The sequence below is a fragment of the Pinus tabuliformis genome, chromosome 8, assembly GCF_031772625.1.
Source record: "Pinus tabuliformis cultivar Carrire ecotype Pingquan chromosome 8, CPIR1, whole genome shotgun sequence".
NCBI classification, from domain to species: domain Eukaryota; kingdom Viridiplantae; phylum Streptophyta; class Pinopsida; order Pinales; family Pinaceae; genus Pinus; species Pinus tabuliformis.
In genome coordinates, this window is record NC_142294.1 from 106,611,286 (window position 1) to 106,629,441 (window position 18,156).

At 39.0% G+C, this 18,156-nt stretch overlaps 1 protein-coding gene across 1 annotated transcript in view; it reads left to right on the top strand.

Annotated features, from left to right (window-relative positions):
• Positions 1-18,156, top strand: part of LOC149234353 (UDP-glucose 4-epimerase GEPI48-like) — a 54,323-nt gene that overhangs the window by 23,375 nt on the left and 12,792 nt on the right. Inside the window, exons 4-5 of the mRNA XM_089371801.1 lie at positions 12,498-12,599; positions 12,753-12,980. Of these exons, the coding sequence (XP_089227927.1) occupies positions 12,498-12,599; positions 12,753-12,980 (330 nt within the window). The remainder of the gene's footprint in view (positions 1-12,497; positions 12,600-12,752; positions 12,981-18,156) is intronic.

Sequence of the window (18,156 nt, forward strand, 5' to 3'; positions counted from 1 at the left end):
GTTATTGTACCCTAATTTTGTTGAAGATCATTTTGAAAGTTATTTGGTTGGCTCTTGCATATGTTATTCATGGTATAGCATGCAATTGATGCTCCTAGTGATGAAATGTTATTTTTCTTCATGAAACTCGATATTCTAATAGTAGGTAATCATTGAAAGGTGGTAGCTAGGGCATCATATTTTAGCCTCATTGAAGACAAATTTGGCTTATCTAATGCATCTAGGACTCCATAAACCTAAGGGAGAAGGCACTGACCTAAGTCGTTTGGTGATCAACTTCTCTTTCTTCATCTTTTCTCTTCTTTAAATTTTCGGCCCTGTTGCTACTGTGCTTACACACCTAAGTTAATGTGGGAAAAATCCTCAACCCCACTAGGTGTGGCCTTGGTGGCAAAGCTCAGAGAAGGGGCTGTCACCTAATCCCAACTTTCTCTGTCTAGGCTCTATCCTAGCTAAAGCCAAGGGGGGTGGACCCTAAGAAAGATTTCTAAAGAAAAGCTTGTTAAACTAACAAGTTCTAGGAGATAGTTAATAGATGAGTTAAAACATCAACCATTCAACACATTAGGATGCAACTTGAAACAAATAAATGAAGGATTTACAAGTACAAGTAAACATGAGCATTAACATCAAAATATGATTAAACCAATATAGATATCCTGCATGGAAATGTGAGCAGACCAATGCCAAATAAAATCTTTCAAGGAAACAAATATATGCTAAATGAAGTACTTGCAATTAATGGAGGATAACATCAAGCTACAACAAGACCAGTGAAATGGACGCTGCAAAACAAACGTAAGTGAATCAAACCAAAACCATAAAATGATGATACAATTTTGAAAGGGAAAGCACTAAAACGAAATTGAGAACTTGCAAATTAAAATTACTTGTTCTTTAATAATGGAATATTGCTCAGAGACAACAATGATGTAAAGCTTTAAACTTGATCAAATGAGCATGAGTAAAGTACAAGAGTGTGTCTAAAGTGCTTGCAAGTAAAAATGATGTAAATGCTTTCTAAATCTATTGCATGTACTTGAGAAAGATTTCTAATAATTCAATAAGATGCTAACTTTCAAATGCATGCAAATAAGAAACTTCCAAAATGTGTTGTGGTGCTTGTGTGCCAAATGTGTTCTTGGTTGATTTTAGTTAATGCCTATTCTAGGGTGATTTCTTCCCCTCAACTCCTTTAACTTGCTAAGTACTAGAGGTGAGTTGCAATAAGGCTAAGACGAGGAGGCACTAGTCCATCGTTAACGATACCCGCCTAGTTCTTCATGCAATCTGCATGCCTTCGTTCCTACAAGGGGACTAAGCCACAAAAGAGAACTGCGAGGTCATGCGTTTTAATCCTTCATCCAAACTCAAATCAAGGAAGTTGAATGAAAGTTAGCGGAAGATTGTCCTAAAGTTCTATAAACCAAGCTTATGCTGGGAAGATAATTTTAGAAGTGCAAATAGTGATGCAAAGATGTGACTTGCAAGTAAAATGATGTCTAAAGTGTGAAATGCTTCCAAATTGTTTCAAGTAAATATTTTCATTCACAATTAAAGCAATGAGATACTTGGATAAAAAATGGAAGTAGAACTTAAAAGATGCCAAGAAATAGCTGCAAATTAGGTGTTAAAATCAGCAAATTAACATGAGATATGGAACAACATTAGCATGTGAACATGATCATGAATAAAAACTATGAAATAAGGAATGAGAGGAGACATATATCAACAAGAAAATAAGTTATATCAGCTGCAAAATCAGATCTAAAATTGCTCCAAAAGGACAATGTAAAGGAAGGAATTGAGTTACCAAAGTAGCACAATTAAGATGGTGAAATTGTTAGATCTATGGCATGAAAAAAAATGAGAATAAAATGCAGAAAATTGAACCAACTTAAACAAAATTCAGATTGCACACATGCAAAGGATCGTCTCCTAAAGAGAGAGGGGTGGGATGCCAAGAGGATAATCCTCAAGCTCCCTCAAAGAAACTTTTTATTTTATTAAAATGAAGAAGCCCTCTAATGGAATGAGGACTTTGATCTTTGAGGGAGTTTACAAAGAGCTCAAAGAGCACTACTCCTACTCAAATAAACTAAATGAAAATGGAAGAACAATTACAAATGCTTGTAGCAAGATACAAAAGAAGCCCCAAATGGGATACTTCGCTTTCTTCAAAGCGTATAATTTCTCAACTCATGGATCTTCAAGAGGAAACTCCTTGCAATGGAAGATGAGAGACGAGGAAAGGCTTATAAGAAAAGGAATTGGTGGACAAGAAGGCTCCAACAATGTGTTTTTGATCTTCAAGCAATATTCTCCTTCATATGAAACCCTACAATTCTCCTAGAAGTTTGCACAAGGCGAGAGAGAATGACAAGTCAGATTAATGGTTATTCACAAATGGTAGTATACAAGTATGTAACAAATGCATGCAACAAGAGAAGGAAGAAACTTCTTCTATTGCACAAGCTAGGGAAGGCTAGACCTTTCCACAAGTTCTCAAAAGCTAGATAAATTCAACTAAAGCGCACATGTTAGATCAAAAGAGAGATTTGAATTTCAATTTATGATCTTAGCAAGCTAAAGTAAAGAAAACCCCCTTCTTTGATTTCGTTTGATAAGGTCTTTGAGATAAATTGATATGGGTCCTTCTACTCTTGTCTTTGAAAGTGGGTTCTTATATATGAAGAGTTACCCACACACTCAAACTCCTTCAGTGAATCGTTAGATTTCTACACACTTTGAAAAGATGTTAGGACTAACAAGGGATTAGATTGTACAATGGAGGAGAAGGCTAGAGATTCAACTGAGAATCTTCTAGTGTCCTTCTTCTTAGAGTATTTCTCTAATCCAAAAATTATGCAAGGTAACTTACATACATTAATCCAAAAAAAGGGCAATGTGGATTCTAACACAATCTAGAATCCATGTAGAAAATAAAGTATAGAGTTTGAAGTAATATCACCTTCCAATCATAGAAGGAGAACACCAACACAAGATTGAACCCCAAAGTATTTTATTATAGCATGAAAGAAGTGAATACAAATTGCAGTAGAGTCTCCCCAAGCACAATAGCTCGTTCCAAGATGATACAATAGGAGCCCATGGCTCATTTAAATAAGAGAATGGGACAAAATCCCAATGTAAAATGCAAGTGACAAGTGGATAAGTTGACAATCCCAAAAGCCAAAACGAATTTGCAAGTAGCACCAAAAATGTCCAAGTGTAAACACTGCTGGCCATGTGTGAAATTGACTTGCTGTAGGTGGCACCCAAAAGACCAGCGTTGTTCCTCCTCTAGTTGGTGCATATTCCCTTTGAGACAAGTGTGTAATTTTGTTGAGATAAGTGGGAGCAATATCCCACTAAATTAGCAACCAACCAAATGCAATGAAACTCTGCAAAACGTGTATCAAAACAGACCTGTGTGTAGTTGTAGGAGACTCTTGTACTATTGGAGTAGACTATGCGTGGAAGAGCTATGCGTATTTGCCAAGAATCACGTGTAGCCAAATGGGGATTTGGTAGAGACAAACCCATGGAATTTTCTGCTTAATTTGAACTTTGGACCATTCCCAAATCTGTATGTATAAAGGCAATTTTTTTTTATGCTGCATGGAGCCTCATAACTGCGACTGCATGTTCTTCAAATTTGGCGTGTGCATTTTATCCTTTGTTGGCTATATGTAGAGCATGGCGGGGTGAGGTGCGTTGATTCAGGAGGATCTCGTCAGATCAGTTACACAGGTTCAGTGTCGTCGTTAGCAATTCAGTCTAGTGTTGTTCAGTTTCGACAGTGTTGTTTATGGTTCAACTTGTTCAGGTGATGTTAATGGTTTTCATGGTGATATGGTTTTGTACTTGGCTGTCGACATGTGGTTGTCGTCAATCTCGCCAGGATTTGGTCGTCGACATGTGTTTGTTGTCTGCCTTGCAGGATTTGGGTTTCGACATGTGGTTGTCTTCCGCCTTCGCAGGATTTGGGTGTCGACAAAGGTTTGTCATCGCAAATGTAGCTTGTGTCGATGATTTGTATGTGGGTGAATGTCACTTTGTGACAAATGGTTGTAAACAGGTTTTGATGAACAAACTATGTATTAAAACCTTAAAACTACGTCTAGTCCATCAAAGCCAAATCCATACATTAAATTGTTAAAACCTAAAGTCTAAGCCCTAATCCTAACCAAAACCTAAACCCTAACCTAATCCTAAGTCTACACCAGACATTACCCCAAGTCCTAACCTAGCGGACCATATTGCAATACCAACATAAACCCTAAATCTATGCTCATTACCCTCTCGACTTATTCAAACTACATTACAAAAACATTGCAAATAACATATATCAGTCCTAAACTGCCAGATCTGACCGTGTGGAGTCTCTAACCGCAGCGGGTTCATGTGACTGGATGGGTACCAGACGTCGGGTTATGTTAACCACCGACTTGGAAACCGTGCGGGGAGTCAACCTTGACATAGGCAACAGAGTTAACCGTAGCGGAATAAGCCATCGGGCTTGGTAATTGCATCGGAAACTGTGGTAATGTGAACAGTCAGATAAGCCGTCAGGGTTAGCAACGGAGTAGACTGCGGCATGTGAGCGGAGTTGATAACCGTCGGAGCGCTATTAGCTGAGAGCGCTGGGGATCAATGCGGAGGTGGCAACTTGCGGTTAGACCGCAGGTGTCACATGCGGTCGGTCAACCTCCTCCACCCGGTCAGCAAGCCGCTAGCGGTTTTTGTTTTAAATATGGTTTTATTTGGGTTTTATTGCAGTTTTGGTGCAACAACTAATGCGATGACCAAACAACCCTATCCTAGGTGTCATTTCATGACTAGACCAAGACCCAAACAACCCCAGATTGCAGCTCGTTCATCCCAAATTCAGCCTGAGGAGGTTTGAGTGTACTTGCAGGGTTTTAAAAAGGCAGTTTGCTCATTGAAGTGCATTAGAGTGGTTTTGAGTTTCATGTGCAAGTTCTGGAGGGATAGAGGCTGTTTTGTTTTCAATGTAACAGGAGCATCAAGAGTTGGAATTGGGAACCGTGATAGGCGTTGGAAAGCTGGTTCAGAGAGCTTCCTTATGACAGTGACCAGAAGTGCCTGTGTGCACATTTAGTTTGGTCAATTCTCTGTGTAATCGACCTCCTTGGTTTCAATCCTAATAAAGCGGTCGCCCATCTTGAAAGCGGACCCGGAGACGTAGTCCATCAGGGACGAACTCCGTAATCAATATTGTTGTCTGGTATCGTTGTGTATTTGCTGTTTTCATTATTGTTTTGCATCTTACTTATGTTTTATCAGCTGTCGTAAAGTCTTTCTTCTCAAGCAGTTCTCTCGGTTTCCGCACTTTCAGTTAACATTCAATTCATTAATGGCATAATCAATTCTACTTCAATTTTAACATATGATCATTTCAGATCATATAATTTGGTATCAGAGCATGTTGCGTTTGTAGAATTTTCCATTGAATGTTAACCAGGTCAAAGTCGCAACGTGGAGAAGGAATCCTTGAGCAGATTGATCCAGAGATTGGAAAGCGACGAGTCGTTCATAAGTTGACCATGACAGGATCTGATGCAGGTGAAAATACTGAAACTAAGATGAGTGATGAACAATTTTAGCAAGCATTCTTGACTATGCAACAGATGTTGGGAGAACTTTACGAAGACAAGAAGGCGAGAGATGCAACTTCTTCTTCAAAGACATCGAAGAAGGACAAAGGTAAAGGCAAGGCTGATAAACCACCTTCACCTCCATCATCATCATCATCATCATCTTCTTCTTCCAGTGCAGAATCTGAAACAGAAAAGAAACCTAAGAAAACATCTCTTTTAAAACTTGATGTAAAATTTGAGTTACCTATTTATGATGGCGAAATGAATCCTGAAAAGTTAGATAACTGGATTAAGCAGTTAGAAGTGTATTGTCGAATTCAGAACATTTTTGACGATAAAACAAAAATTTAGCTAGCTACACTTAGAATGGGGGGAAGAACTTTAATCTAGTGGGAAAGTAAAACTCAAATAGATGTAAAGTGAAAAGGAAAAGTCATCTCTTCATGGTCTAAGTTTTTAAAAGCTCTTAGGAAACAATTCTATCCTTTAGGATACATGCAACAAGCTGTTATTGATTGACAACATTTGAGGCAAGGTAAAGGGTAGAGTGTTCAGGAGTTTCTTAGGAGTTCAGAAAGAAAGCATTGTCGCTTGGTATTTCATTGGATACGCATGAAACTTTGTGAAATACATCGGCAATTTACATTCATATTTGCAGCACACATTATTGATGTTTAATCCTGATGATTTTGATGAAGTGTGTGTTCAGGCCATACATATAGAATCAGGTGGCAGACCATTCAAGTTTTCACCGCAATCATCCAAAGAGTTGGAAATCAAAGATTCCAATGACAGTAAGGGGAAGAACAATTCGAAGAGAAAGAAATCAGCGATACCTCAGAAGGAAAGACCTACTTGTCCTCATTGCCAGAGAATTGGTCATGATGAATCTAAGTGTTGGAAACTTCATCTAGAACTTAAGCCAAAAAAGTTCCTTAAGGAGAAGGATGAAAAGAAGGCAATTGCAGCAGTCCAGCAAGATCTAGGTTCAGATTCAGGTGATGAAAAGAGGATAACTACTATGGTTACGATAGGTAAAACTTTTGAAACTGGTTCAAGTTCGAATACTATTGCATCTTCATCAAACATAAATCCTTCAAAGGAGGATAAAAGAGTTGAATTGTTTAACATAAGGATAACTTCTAAGCACACAAAGATAGATACAATGTTTGATAGTGGATCACATGCCAATCTAATATCTAAATATTTAGTTAAAGTTTGGGTTTGGAAACACGGAATCATCCAAGGCCTTACCCATTAGGATGGCTAAATAAATCAACTCAGATAAAAGTCATAAAATAGTGTCAATTAAGATTTGCCATTACAGCCAATTACATTGATGAAGTGGAATTAGATGTGGTTCCAGTAGACATATGTGGAGTTGTCTTAGGAAGTCCTTATCTTTATGACCGTGATGCAGTATTTTACAGGAGAGAGCATAAATATCACCTTAAGAAAGATGGAGTTGAATTTATTGTCAGGGCACATCAAAACAAAAATCACTTGAATTTAGTTGTTCCTAATCAGATGAAATTATTAATAAGTTCAAATAAAAGATTTGTAATCATGTGTGTAAAGGAACAACATAAGAATCAACATGATGTTTGTTTAAGTTATGAGTCTCAGCTTAAAGATAGTTTGATCAAAGAGGCAAAAACTTTTCCAGTTCTATTTAATGAAACCAAACATCTTACTCACAAGCAGGGAATACAACATGAATTACATTTTGTGCCTAAAATTCCTCTTCCTAATGTCAGAATGAATCAATTCAGTTCAAGTTTGGAAATTAACAATTACAGGGATGCAGGTTAGTATTGGGGAAAGTCAGTGTTACATTCCTCTTGTATTGTGTCACCATTTCATGTTTCAAACAATTTGGAAGCCTCTTTTCAAGTGGAGAGGAAGCCCATTTGTTTTCATATCAAAGCCTTTTCTAAAGCAGTGTCAAAGTATCTAAGGGAAACTTATGCATCAGGGGAAAGTGCTAATCAATGGAAACATCATTTAATGAATAAGGAAAAAGTGATTCAAACAAATCAACAACTAATTCAATACTTTCAAAATCAAACTAAGTTGCAACAGTTTTCACCTTACAGTTTGATGGGTTTATGGCAACAAGTTCACTTAGTAATCAGGAAGCAGGAAAGTATGTTAAATCAAGTAGCTGGTTTGATGTCAAGAATATCTTTGATTGTCTCTGTCATTCCGCAAAATAGATTGTTAATACATGTCAATGGTATTGAACAATATCCTGTAGAGACTGTTTTCAAAGATGATTATGAATCACTAACTCATGGTATTTCGTGGAAAGAAATCAATTGCCATGTTCATAATAGGTTGTTTAACCATCGTCGCAAGTTGTACATATTGCAGATGGAGGGAACAGGTCACCGATTCAAAATGTGCCATGGTCAGCATCATCAGGGTCATCACTTGCAGGTGATTGATTGAATGTATTGGTACATCATCAGGACAAGGTGGAAAGTGAGGGAGCTCTACCCTCATTTACTATCTGTTTAGTCAAACTTTTGTGGTCCAAAAGATTTCAAGTGGAGAGGATTGATCCAGGAGGATCTCGTCAGATCAGTTACACAAGTTCAGTGTCGTCGTCAGCAATTCAGTCTGGTGTCGTTCAGTTTCGACAGTGTTGTTTATGGTTCAGGTTGTTCAGGTGATGTCAATGGTTTTCATGGTGATATGGTTTTGTACCTGGTTGTCGACATGTGGTTGTCGTCAGTTCCGCCAGGATTTGGTCATCGACATGTGTTTGTCGTCTGCCTCGCAGGATTTGGGTTTTGACATGTGGTTGTCTTCCGCCTTCGCAGGATTTGGGTGTCAACAAAGGTTTGTCATCGCAAATGTAGCTTGTGTCGACGATATGTATGTGGGTGAATGTCACTTTGTGACAAATGGTTGTAAACGGGTTTTGATGAACAAACTATGTATTAAAACCCTAAAACTACATCTAATCCATCAAACCTAAATCCATACATTAAATTGTCAAAACCTAAAGTCTAAACCCTAATTCTAACCAAAACCTAAACCCTAACCTAATCCTAAGTCTACACCATACATTACCCTAAGTCCTAAACTAGCGGACCATATTGCAATACCAACATAAACCCTAAACCTATGTTCATTACCCTCTCGGCCTATTCAAACTACATTACAAAAACATTGCAAATAACATATATCAGTCCTAAGCTGCTAGATCTAACTACGCAGAGTCTCTAACCGCAACGGGTTCATGTGACTGGATGGGTATCAAACTGTCGGGTTATATTAACCGTCGGCTTGGAAACTGCGCGAGGAGTCAACCTTGACAATGGTAATGTGAACAGGCAACATAGTTAACCGTAGCGGAATAAGCCGTCGAGCTTGGTAACCGCATTGGAAACTGTGGTAATGTGAACATTCAGATAAGCCGTCAGGGTTAGCAACAGAGTAGACTGCGGCATGTGAGCGGAGTTGATAACCGTCAGAGCGCTGCCAATGGAGACCGTCGGGGATCAACGCGAAGGTGGTAGCCTGCGGTTAGACTGCGACAGTCACATGCCGGTGGTCAACCTCCTCTGCCCGGTCAGCAAGCCGCCTGTGGTTTCTGTTTTAATATATGGTTTTATTTGGGTTTTATTGCAGTTTTGGTGTAACAACTAATGTGATGACCAAACAACCCTATCCTAGGTGTCATTTCATGACTAGAACGAGACCCAAACAACCCCAGATTGTAGCTCGTTCATCCCAAATTCAGCCTGAGTAGGTTTGAGTGTACTTGCAGGCTTTTAAAAAGGCAATTTGTTCATTGAAGTGCATTAGAGTTGTTTTGAGTTTCATGTGCAGGTTCTGGAGGGATAGAGGTTGTTTTGTTTTCAGTGTAACGGGAGCACCGGGAGTCAGAATTGGGAACCGTGATAGGCGTTGAAAAAATGGTTCAGAGAGCTTCCTTATAATAGTGATTAGAAGTGCCTGCGTGCACATTTAGTTTGGTCAATTCTCTGTGTAACTGACCTCCTCGGTTTCAATCCTAATAAAGTGGTCGCCCATCTTGAAAGCGGACTTGGAGACGTAGTCCATCAGAGACGAACTCCGTAATCAATCTTGCTGTCTGGTATTGCTGTGTATTTGCTGTTTTCGTTACTGTTTTGCATCTTACTTATGTTTTATCAGCTTTCGTAAAGTGTTTCTTCTCAAGCAATTCTCTTGGTTTCCGCACTTTCAGTTAACATTCAATTCATAAATGGCATAATCAATTCTACTTCAGTTTTAACATATGATCATTTCAGATCATGCGTCCATTTCCAACTCACTTTACTTTATACTTTAGGTTCTTCACCTTTGAAGTAATTAAAAGTTGAAATTTTTTGCCATACATGATGTCTCATGAATTTGACGTTGAACCATTTGACTTGCTTATTTGGCATTTGGAACTTTTACTTGAGTTGTATTTCATGTGGTGGGCCCCACATGGTTGCCATATCACTATTGATTCTCCACTTAATTGCAATGCCAAATTTTGACTTATTTTGACCTTGGAAAAATTAATAATTTTTTCCATTTTTTAAATTTATTTTTTCCTCATTTTTGCCACTAACATTAGGAAAATTGACTTTTGAGGGACTATAAGTCATTTTTGGTCATTTGACCTTCAAAGCGGGTCTTAGGATAATGCTGGGGTTTCGAGGATGAATTTCGAGTAGTCACACGCTCCAGACATTTCCCAAGACCACTTATTTACATCATTACATAGAAATTAGTTAAAAAATCCCGTTTTGCGGGAGTTTTTTAATTATTAAAAAATCCTACTTAAGCCTAGTCACATTCCACGAAATTTCAGAGATGACCTAGCATGGTAATGTATATTGACTCTAGACACTAAGATGGACTTGAGGCATGATCTTCAAGCCGTCACCCCGACTTTGGGGTATGTAGTGAGTGAAAAAACCTAGAAAGTTATTTGCTACCAAAGAGTGGGAATAATTAACAAAGTAAAAAAAAACATTCCAAGGTGTACTTGCTTGCTGATAGAGTTTCAACATCCTAGGTCTGTTACATGGCTTTATTCATCATGCTAGTGTCATGTTTACAATATCCTCGCAGGGCTACGAAATTTGAGTACAATGAAGAAAAAGAGAGAGGAGGCTTAGAAACTTTGATGAAATTTGGAACATCTGTAAGTGCAAGAATGCTCTAAAATATCCTTGGGCATGGAGTCTTCAAGTGCAACTATAGTGGTCAACAGGGCCCTCTTTCCTTACTAGCTAGGGCATTGAGTGAAATCTTTTGGAGGAAGAATTTTTGAATTTTGTTCGGACATAACTCTTCATTGAGGTCCTGTCTTGAGGATCTCTAATTTTGGTTGATTTCTCTCAATTATTCATCCATAAATTCTTGTGCCCTAGAAGGGGAACCTAGCTTGTATTTCCTTGGATAGGTGGCTTTCTTTAGGGTTGTATGAACATTGTATTTAGTAGAATAAATTATAAGAGACCCTTTCTCCTCCCTTGCCTTGACCTAGTGAGTACCTTAGAAATATTTCTTCTCACACTTATTCATAAAACCCTAGGTATAGCACAAGCCTTTCTTAGGTCTTTCAAAGATATCGAGGAATCTTTTGGAAGTGTCAAAGACTCAAATCATCATATAGCGCTCCTTTGAGAGATCCTACCTCATCTTTTAAGAATCTTGACCTTAGGGACACATATTACCATTGCATATTTCAAACCCTAGGTCTAGATCTTCTCACTCCAAGGTCTTTCTTGGAGAGTGTGTTAACTTCTTTGAAGCATTGAGCCTTTATTGTGTCTCTCCTGGATTGGGCTTTTTGAAATCACTTCATGCGTAGTTATTTATATATCCATTTTAAGTGATTTCCTTCCTACTGGGACTCCTCCCATCGGTGAAAGTCCGTAAAGAGCAAGGGACCTTGGCTGAGGTGATAGTGGTTCGTTGTCCCATTGTTGTAACTTAGTCTAGTAGTTGTCCCTTAGGTTTCCCTTCCTTGGACCTTGCTAGATTGTGTGGTAACAAGTTTGAAATTTTTGACATTAAAATTTTAAATTTTCAAATTTTAAATTCTAAGGAAAATGATTCAATATTTTAAGTTTTAAGAATGAATAACTTCTGAAATGTGAAGAACAAATGAAAAGAGAAGCAAAGGAGAATACTCATAATGAGCCAAAATGTAGCCGATGGGTGTGTGGTCTCTCAACAAGATGTGAGGTGATTGAACTTGTATTAATGCGGAGGCTCGGGTTAATATTAACGTTGAAGCTTAAGTTCAAACTGGCTGAGTGGGTGCCGAGGAGGCTAGGTGCAACTACTGGGTGATTTTGATGTCATAGAAACACCCTTACTAGTGTGGCAGCTTAGTTGAAGGACAATTATTAGTTACAATAAACAACATTTCCAAAAAAAGAAAAGAAAAATAATGAACCGAGATTTGAAATATTACTTACTGCCCCCCATTCCCCACAACAGAAAAAACTCCTTTTTGCAATTTGATCAGCATCTAGATCAGGTGCATTGTTTATTAGCTCATTCATGGGCTCAGAAGTTAAAACCTTGAAACTTCAAAAAAAGGAAAAGTTGAAATTTTCAAAATTTCCTTATTTATTCTACATTTGCTTTTCCGGCATGCATTAGATAACTTTGCTCATTTGTTTTCTGAAAATTCCCCTTTTATGATAAGACAAAACTAATATGCGTTTCTTAAATGCCCTCAAACTTAAAGGGAAGATTTAAGCTTGCTTATCTTTTTCTTTTCTGCACTTTCACAAGTCTGCAAGTTGATTTCTATTGGAGTATTTAAGACATTGATTTTATATAATAATCCATTTTTGACATTAAAATTATTGACCTGTGTAACTTGTGCAGCTAGTATTCTCATCATCTGCTACAGTTTATGGTCAGCCAAAGGAGGTCCCATGCACAGAGGACTTTCCTATATGTGCAATGAACCCATATGGACGTACTAAGGTGGGGTAATTTTAGATTGGTTGTGCTAATAACTACTTGTCTTACATGTGATATGTCATTTCAGACAGTGATCATGAATACTCGATTTTGTGTCATAATGTCAAACCCATGGTTCTACCTCATTTATGATTTGACTATCATGTTGTTTTGCAGCTTTTTATTGAAGAAATATGCCGTGATGTCCACCGGGCAGATCCTGACTGGAAAATAATTTTGCTAAGGTATTTCAATCCTGTTGGAGCTCATCCTAGTGGATTTATTGGTGAAGATCCTCGGGGAATTCCAAACAATCTCATGCCATTTGTTCAACAAGTCGCAGTTGAGAGGAGACCTGAACTTACTGTATTTGGGAATGACTATCAAACAAAAGATGGCACTGGGGTATGATTCTATCTGATTTTTCAGTCCCTCCGAATTTAATCTGCTCAATAAATACTTCTGGATTCTTCTATTTTCTCAAACCTTTTTAGATGCTGGAAAGTAAACTGTAGTTTATGCAGGTAGTCTAGATTCAACTCTTTCTAGATCTGATTGACATATATTAGTTCATATTGCACTTTTAGGTCTTAAGTTTGTTACTATTATATATGACTTAGGAATCCAGATTTATTTGGTAAGTAAAATTGTTTAAAAAACAACCAGTTTATAGAAAAGAAAATTGTAGGGGATAAAAAACTTGAAAGCATGCCCATCAGACTGTGGTCTAGTGGTTGAGAATCGATGGGGCATCACCATGATGATGACCAAGGTTCAAACCCCAGTAAGTATAGAGCCCTGGAAATTTAGTTCTTGACTGAGTTTGACAGTCTTCTATATGAAGCATTCACTCAGAAGAAAGAACATAAAACCATGTACTCGACTTGGACGTAATTAGATGAGGAAGCTGCATGAAGTTGAATGTGTTTATTTGCTCATTGAAGAAGATGCTGATATCCTAAGAATTTCTATTTATCTTTGATCAGGCTATCAATAGAAGATGTAAAGTCTCTTATACCATGTTTTATAGTAACATATATGTTTTGAGGAGTGCTTTCTTTTTCAGTGTGGAGCATGTAGAAATTTCTTCATTTTTTGACTTCTAATGCAAAACAGAAATGTCACATCACACAAGGTTTCATGGATCTACTCCCGAACTTCAGCCTTGTGGCTGGTCTGAAATATTGATTTACGGCAGCGAACAGTAGAGAATATTTCATAACACTTCAATCCAACACACTAGGCAACTCTAGAGAAAAGATACCAAGCATATGCCAATAAGTTTTGGCCCTTTCAGTGCACTTTTTAAAGCATAAACCAGATCTGAAATCCACTTTGTCACAGCAGAATTTACAGTAGTAAATCTACCCCATTATTTTCAAGATGTCTCTTAAATCACTTAATGATTTCAGCCAATGAGAACTGGAAATCAAATCTGCAATTACACAAGTATTGGACAGCTGGAAACTTCATATATATATATATATGAAGTACATGTACGTACCACAGCTTTATGACAGCTGGTATAATCTTTAAATTTTCCAAAAGTCTTAGGTGGGGAAAGCAATGAAAATCCAAGTCACCACCACAGATCTCCAACAAGTAACCATTGACACTGGCAAGTCCTTGACTTCAACATGAAGCTATCACATAGGCTCTCCCTAACCATTTACATAACACAAGTACATGGCAAGACAACTCGATTGCTTGCCTCCAAATCTACATGTCTATCCTAGGGTTTGAGTCTCAAACCCTAGGTCTTCCACTATTGCATCATCACAAGCACCAAGACCTCCATGGAACTTCAAAAATACAAGAACTTCATGATCTTGCTCTAGCCTCACCTCCCAAAAGAACAAGGCTCCAAAACCATGTGAGGTGTTGGCTCCACTCTTCATGTCCTTTACTAGCATGGAAACCCTTCTGCAGTGACTAGAGTCATAACAACCATCATCATCTTCAATATTATGTTCTTCTCTAGGTTTTACATGTATAGCACAAACCCTAGTTATCACAAGAGAAAACTTGAGCATCACATGAGAGCAATCTCTCCAAGAACATCCAAGACATCTCTCTTTCCCCTTATGTTGTCTTTGGGTTTCCTCATGAACCCTAGCTCATAAGGTTTCTTCATGAAACCTAATGTCTCAAACACAAGTACAAAGAAGAGTAGAATGATAATGGATACAAGAACTTTCTCCCCCCTTATATATACAAATAGGTGAAGGAGGCTAACATAAATAAGGACATGTGTCTACACAAGTAACTAGCATGATAACCCACATGGAGTTCTATACAATACAAGGAGGCATATGTGTCAAACAAGGGTTTATCTAACCCCTAAAGTGAAATATCCTCTAAGTTATGATCTTGGGGTCAATGTTCCTCCTCCAAGATGGCGTGCTCTACAATAAGGTGTTAATCTAATGCTTTCTTTTCCATTGTGGTCTGCTATCCAAGTGTCCTCATGCAAGGTGCTCCTCTTCTAACTATGTGCTACATGCCCTCTCATGTGCCCAATGCTACTCTCATGTATGCCAATTTGGTCACAAAGCTCCAATGCTCCTCCTCAACATATGTCTAGGTCCTGTTACCCATCACTTGTGGGTGATATCTATAGGAGAAATTTTTTCTCCTAGATGGTCCTCAACTGGCAACCAACAACCCCTTATAGCCACTAGATAGCTCGATGTGTGCCATTATCTCCACCACCTGAGCCAACCATATGCTACCCGCCCATCTATTATGATTGTATCTTTGAAGGCGGGCCTTCCAACTCCAAAGGTATGGATTTTCATTGTGTACTTGGGTATTTTTGTTTACTTATCATGGAAACTTTTGGGCATGAATTAGTAGGGGGATTCGGCGTAAAGTGTGGGCTTGGTTTGTACTCTTGTCTCCTCTGTCCAATTTCATGGTTAACCTTGTATCCTAGTCCTGTGGAATCTCCTTTATTGGCTACTAGCTTTAGGGGTGGCAATACATGGGAAACCCTGATTTTGGTTGCGTGGTCCCGCTTCTTGACACTATATATATCACTCCCTTTTGCTCATTATAACCCCTTTCACCATATTTCCCATCCAGTTCCACATTTGTCTACTGGGTCCACAAGGAGTTAGCTTTTCCCTCCCTTTGTCCACACTTTGGGTTGGGCTTGGAATAATGCCTTGGAGGTTGATGTAGCTAAAAAGAAAGGAAAAACCATAATTTGGCCACTTTCAACAGGAAATGTACCAAAAAATGCAAGAGATAGTTGGGACATACAAATTTAGCATGCGGGCAAAAACCAAACATGACCTCTAACCCCTTTCACCATATTTCCCATCTAGTGCCACATTTGTGTATTGGGTCCACAAGGAGTTAGCTTCTCCCTCCCTTTGTCCACACTTTGGGTTGGGCTTGGAATGATGCCTCGGAGGTTGATGTAGCTAAAAAGAAAGGAAAAACCATAATTTGGCCACTTTCAACAGGAAATGTACCACAAAATGCAAAAGATGGTCGGGACATACAAATTTAGCATGTGGGCAAAAACCAAACATGACCTTTAACCCCTTTCACCATATTTCCCATCCAGTTCCACATTTGTCTATTGGGTCCACAAGGAGTTAGCTTCTCCCTCCCTTTGTCCACACTTTGGGTTGGGCTTGGAACAATGCCTTGAAGGTTGATGTAGCTAAAAAGAAAGGAAAAACCATAATTTGGCCATTTTCAACAGGAAATGTACCACAAAATGCAAAAGATAGTCAGGACATACAAATTTAGCATGTGGGAAAAAACCAAACATGACCTCTACCCCTATCATTATGGCCATCACCCTGGTTCCTAGGGCCCCTTATATCGACCCTTTACATCATTAAGGAATCCATTGTGAAAATTCCAAAATTGGAATCCTTACTGTAGCAACTGATGATATTCCTCCTATTTGTTAAATTCCTTTAAACAAATTACTTGCAGTTTCCTACAACTATCGTAGTACATACACTACAGCCTTCACTTAATTAAATATTATGCAGAAACAAGACATTGAGCAAGAAAGAAAATACAACACAATAGACATCGTTATTTTTGGGCAAAAGTCCCTGGAAAAACCTAATGCGGGAAAATCGGTGCAACAATTCTGAAGGTTTTATATTATTAAGCTATAGTTTCTGAATACAACTCTGGATGCCCTCTCGGCAATCCAGTTACAGAGAAATACAACTGGCAGAGAAGAATTGTGAGATTACCTCACTCTACCTGGCAAATCCCGACTGTTTCGGTAGCTGAATCAACTGTCCTCGGCTACAACTACGTTGCCCCTGCGCAGTAATTGCGTGAGCCTTTTTGAGGCTCCGCATCAGCTCAAGTGGGAAATGTCTTGCCTTCTGGAGTAGTTTCCAGCCCTTCGGGCTCAGAAATGTCAGCTCCTTTGCAAAACTCGGACTTCTGCGTGGGTGACTGAGCTGCCTCTGCATGAGCCCTTCTGGTTCAATGTCAAGCATTGCATGGGCCCTTCTGGCTCAGCGTCAAACCCTCTGGTGTCTCTCTGCCTCTCATTGTGTGGGCCCTTCTGGCTCAGTGTCAAGCATTGTGTGGCCCTTCTGGCTCAACGTCAACCCCTTTGGTGTCTCTCTGCCTCTCTTTGCTGCATATCCTGGGCTCTGGAGAAGATACTCCAACCCAACTATCCCTGCCCCTCAACTGCAAGAAATCTACTCGATCATAATTTCCTCCTGAGAGCTTCTCACTTCAGAAATTCAAACTCTTGATCTCTCAGTTTTTTTTCCAGATGACCCTCAAGCTCCCTTAAATAATCTTCTCATTGACATTCAATGATCCAGATTAAGAGCTAGTCAATGGCTAAGATCATTTTAGGTTGATCCTCGTCTTCTTGTGGAAGTTACACCCACAATTAGATTAATACCCATTAATATTTTTAATTTCCTAAGTTTAGACTTAGGGTCCCATTAAAAATTACTAATTATTTTAATAAAATCATTTCTGGGTGGAATTTCCCAAAACGCTTTCTGGGTTCTTTGGAATACATGTGCCCAAGCCTCCTTGCAAAATTTGAGGCTTAGAGCACATCCGATGCTACCCTAAATCAACACTCCCTCTTAGTGAGGAATGTGCTCTAGCAATATATGTTGCACGCTGCTCTGACTCTAAAGCATCGTCCTCTACGCTGCTGATGTCAGACATGCTATCCACCAGCTACTACTCTGCTGTTGTAACTGTACAGCTGCTGAAACTGCCACTGTCAACACTGCATCCGTACTACAACTCCCTTTCAAGTGTTGCATCTCTGTTGCTGCTAGCACTGCCACTGCACTGCAAACTGTTGCTGCTACTCCATCAACGACGGAAAAAAATCCAAAATTACTGAACTAACTGTGTTCAGTATGATACCACATGAATGCTGAAGCCTGACTGTTGCTAGTCTCTGCACCGATCCTCTGAATATACTGCGCTGCTGTTGACCTCTGCTCTGTGCCATCTGCACTGCTGCCAACTCTGCTCTGCGCTGCTCAAACTCTGGCGCTCCTAGCCACTGCAACTCTCTCTCCGACACACCTCAGCACCATCTGACACTAGTCCATCC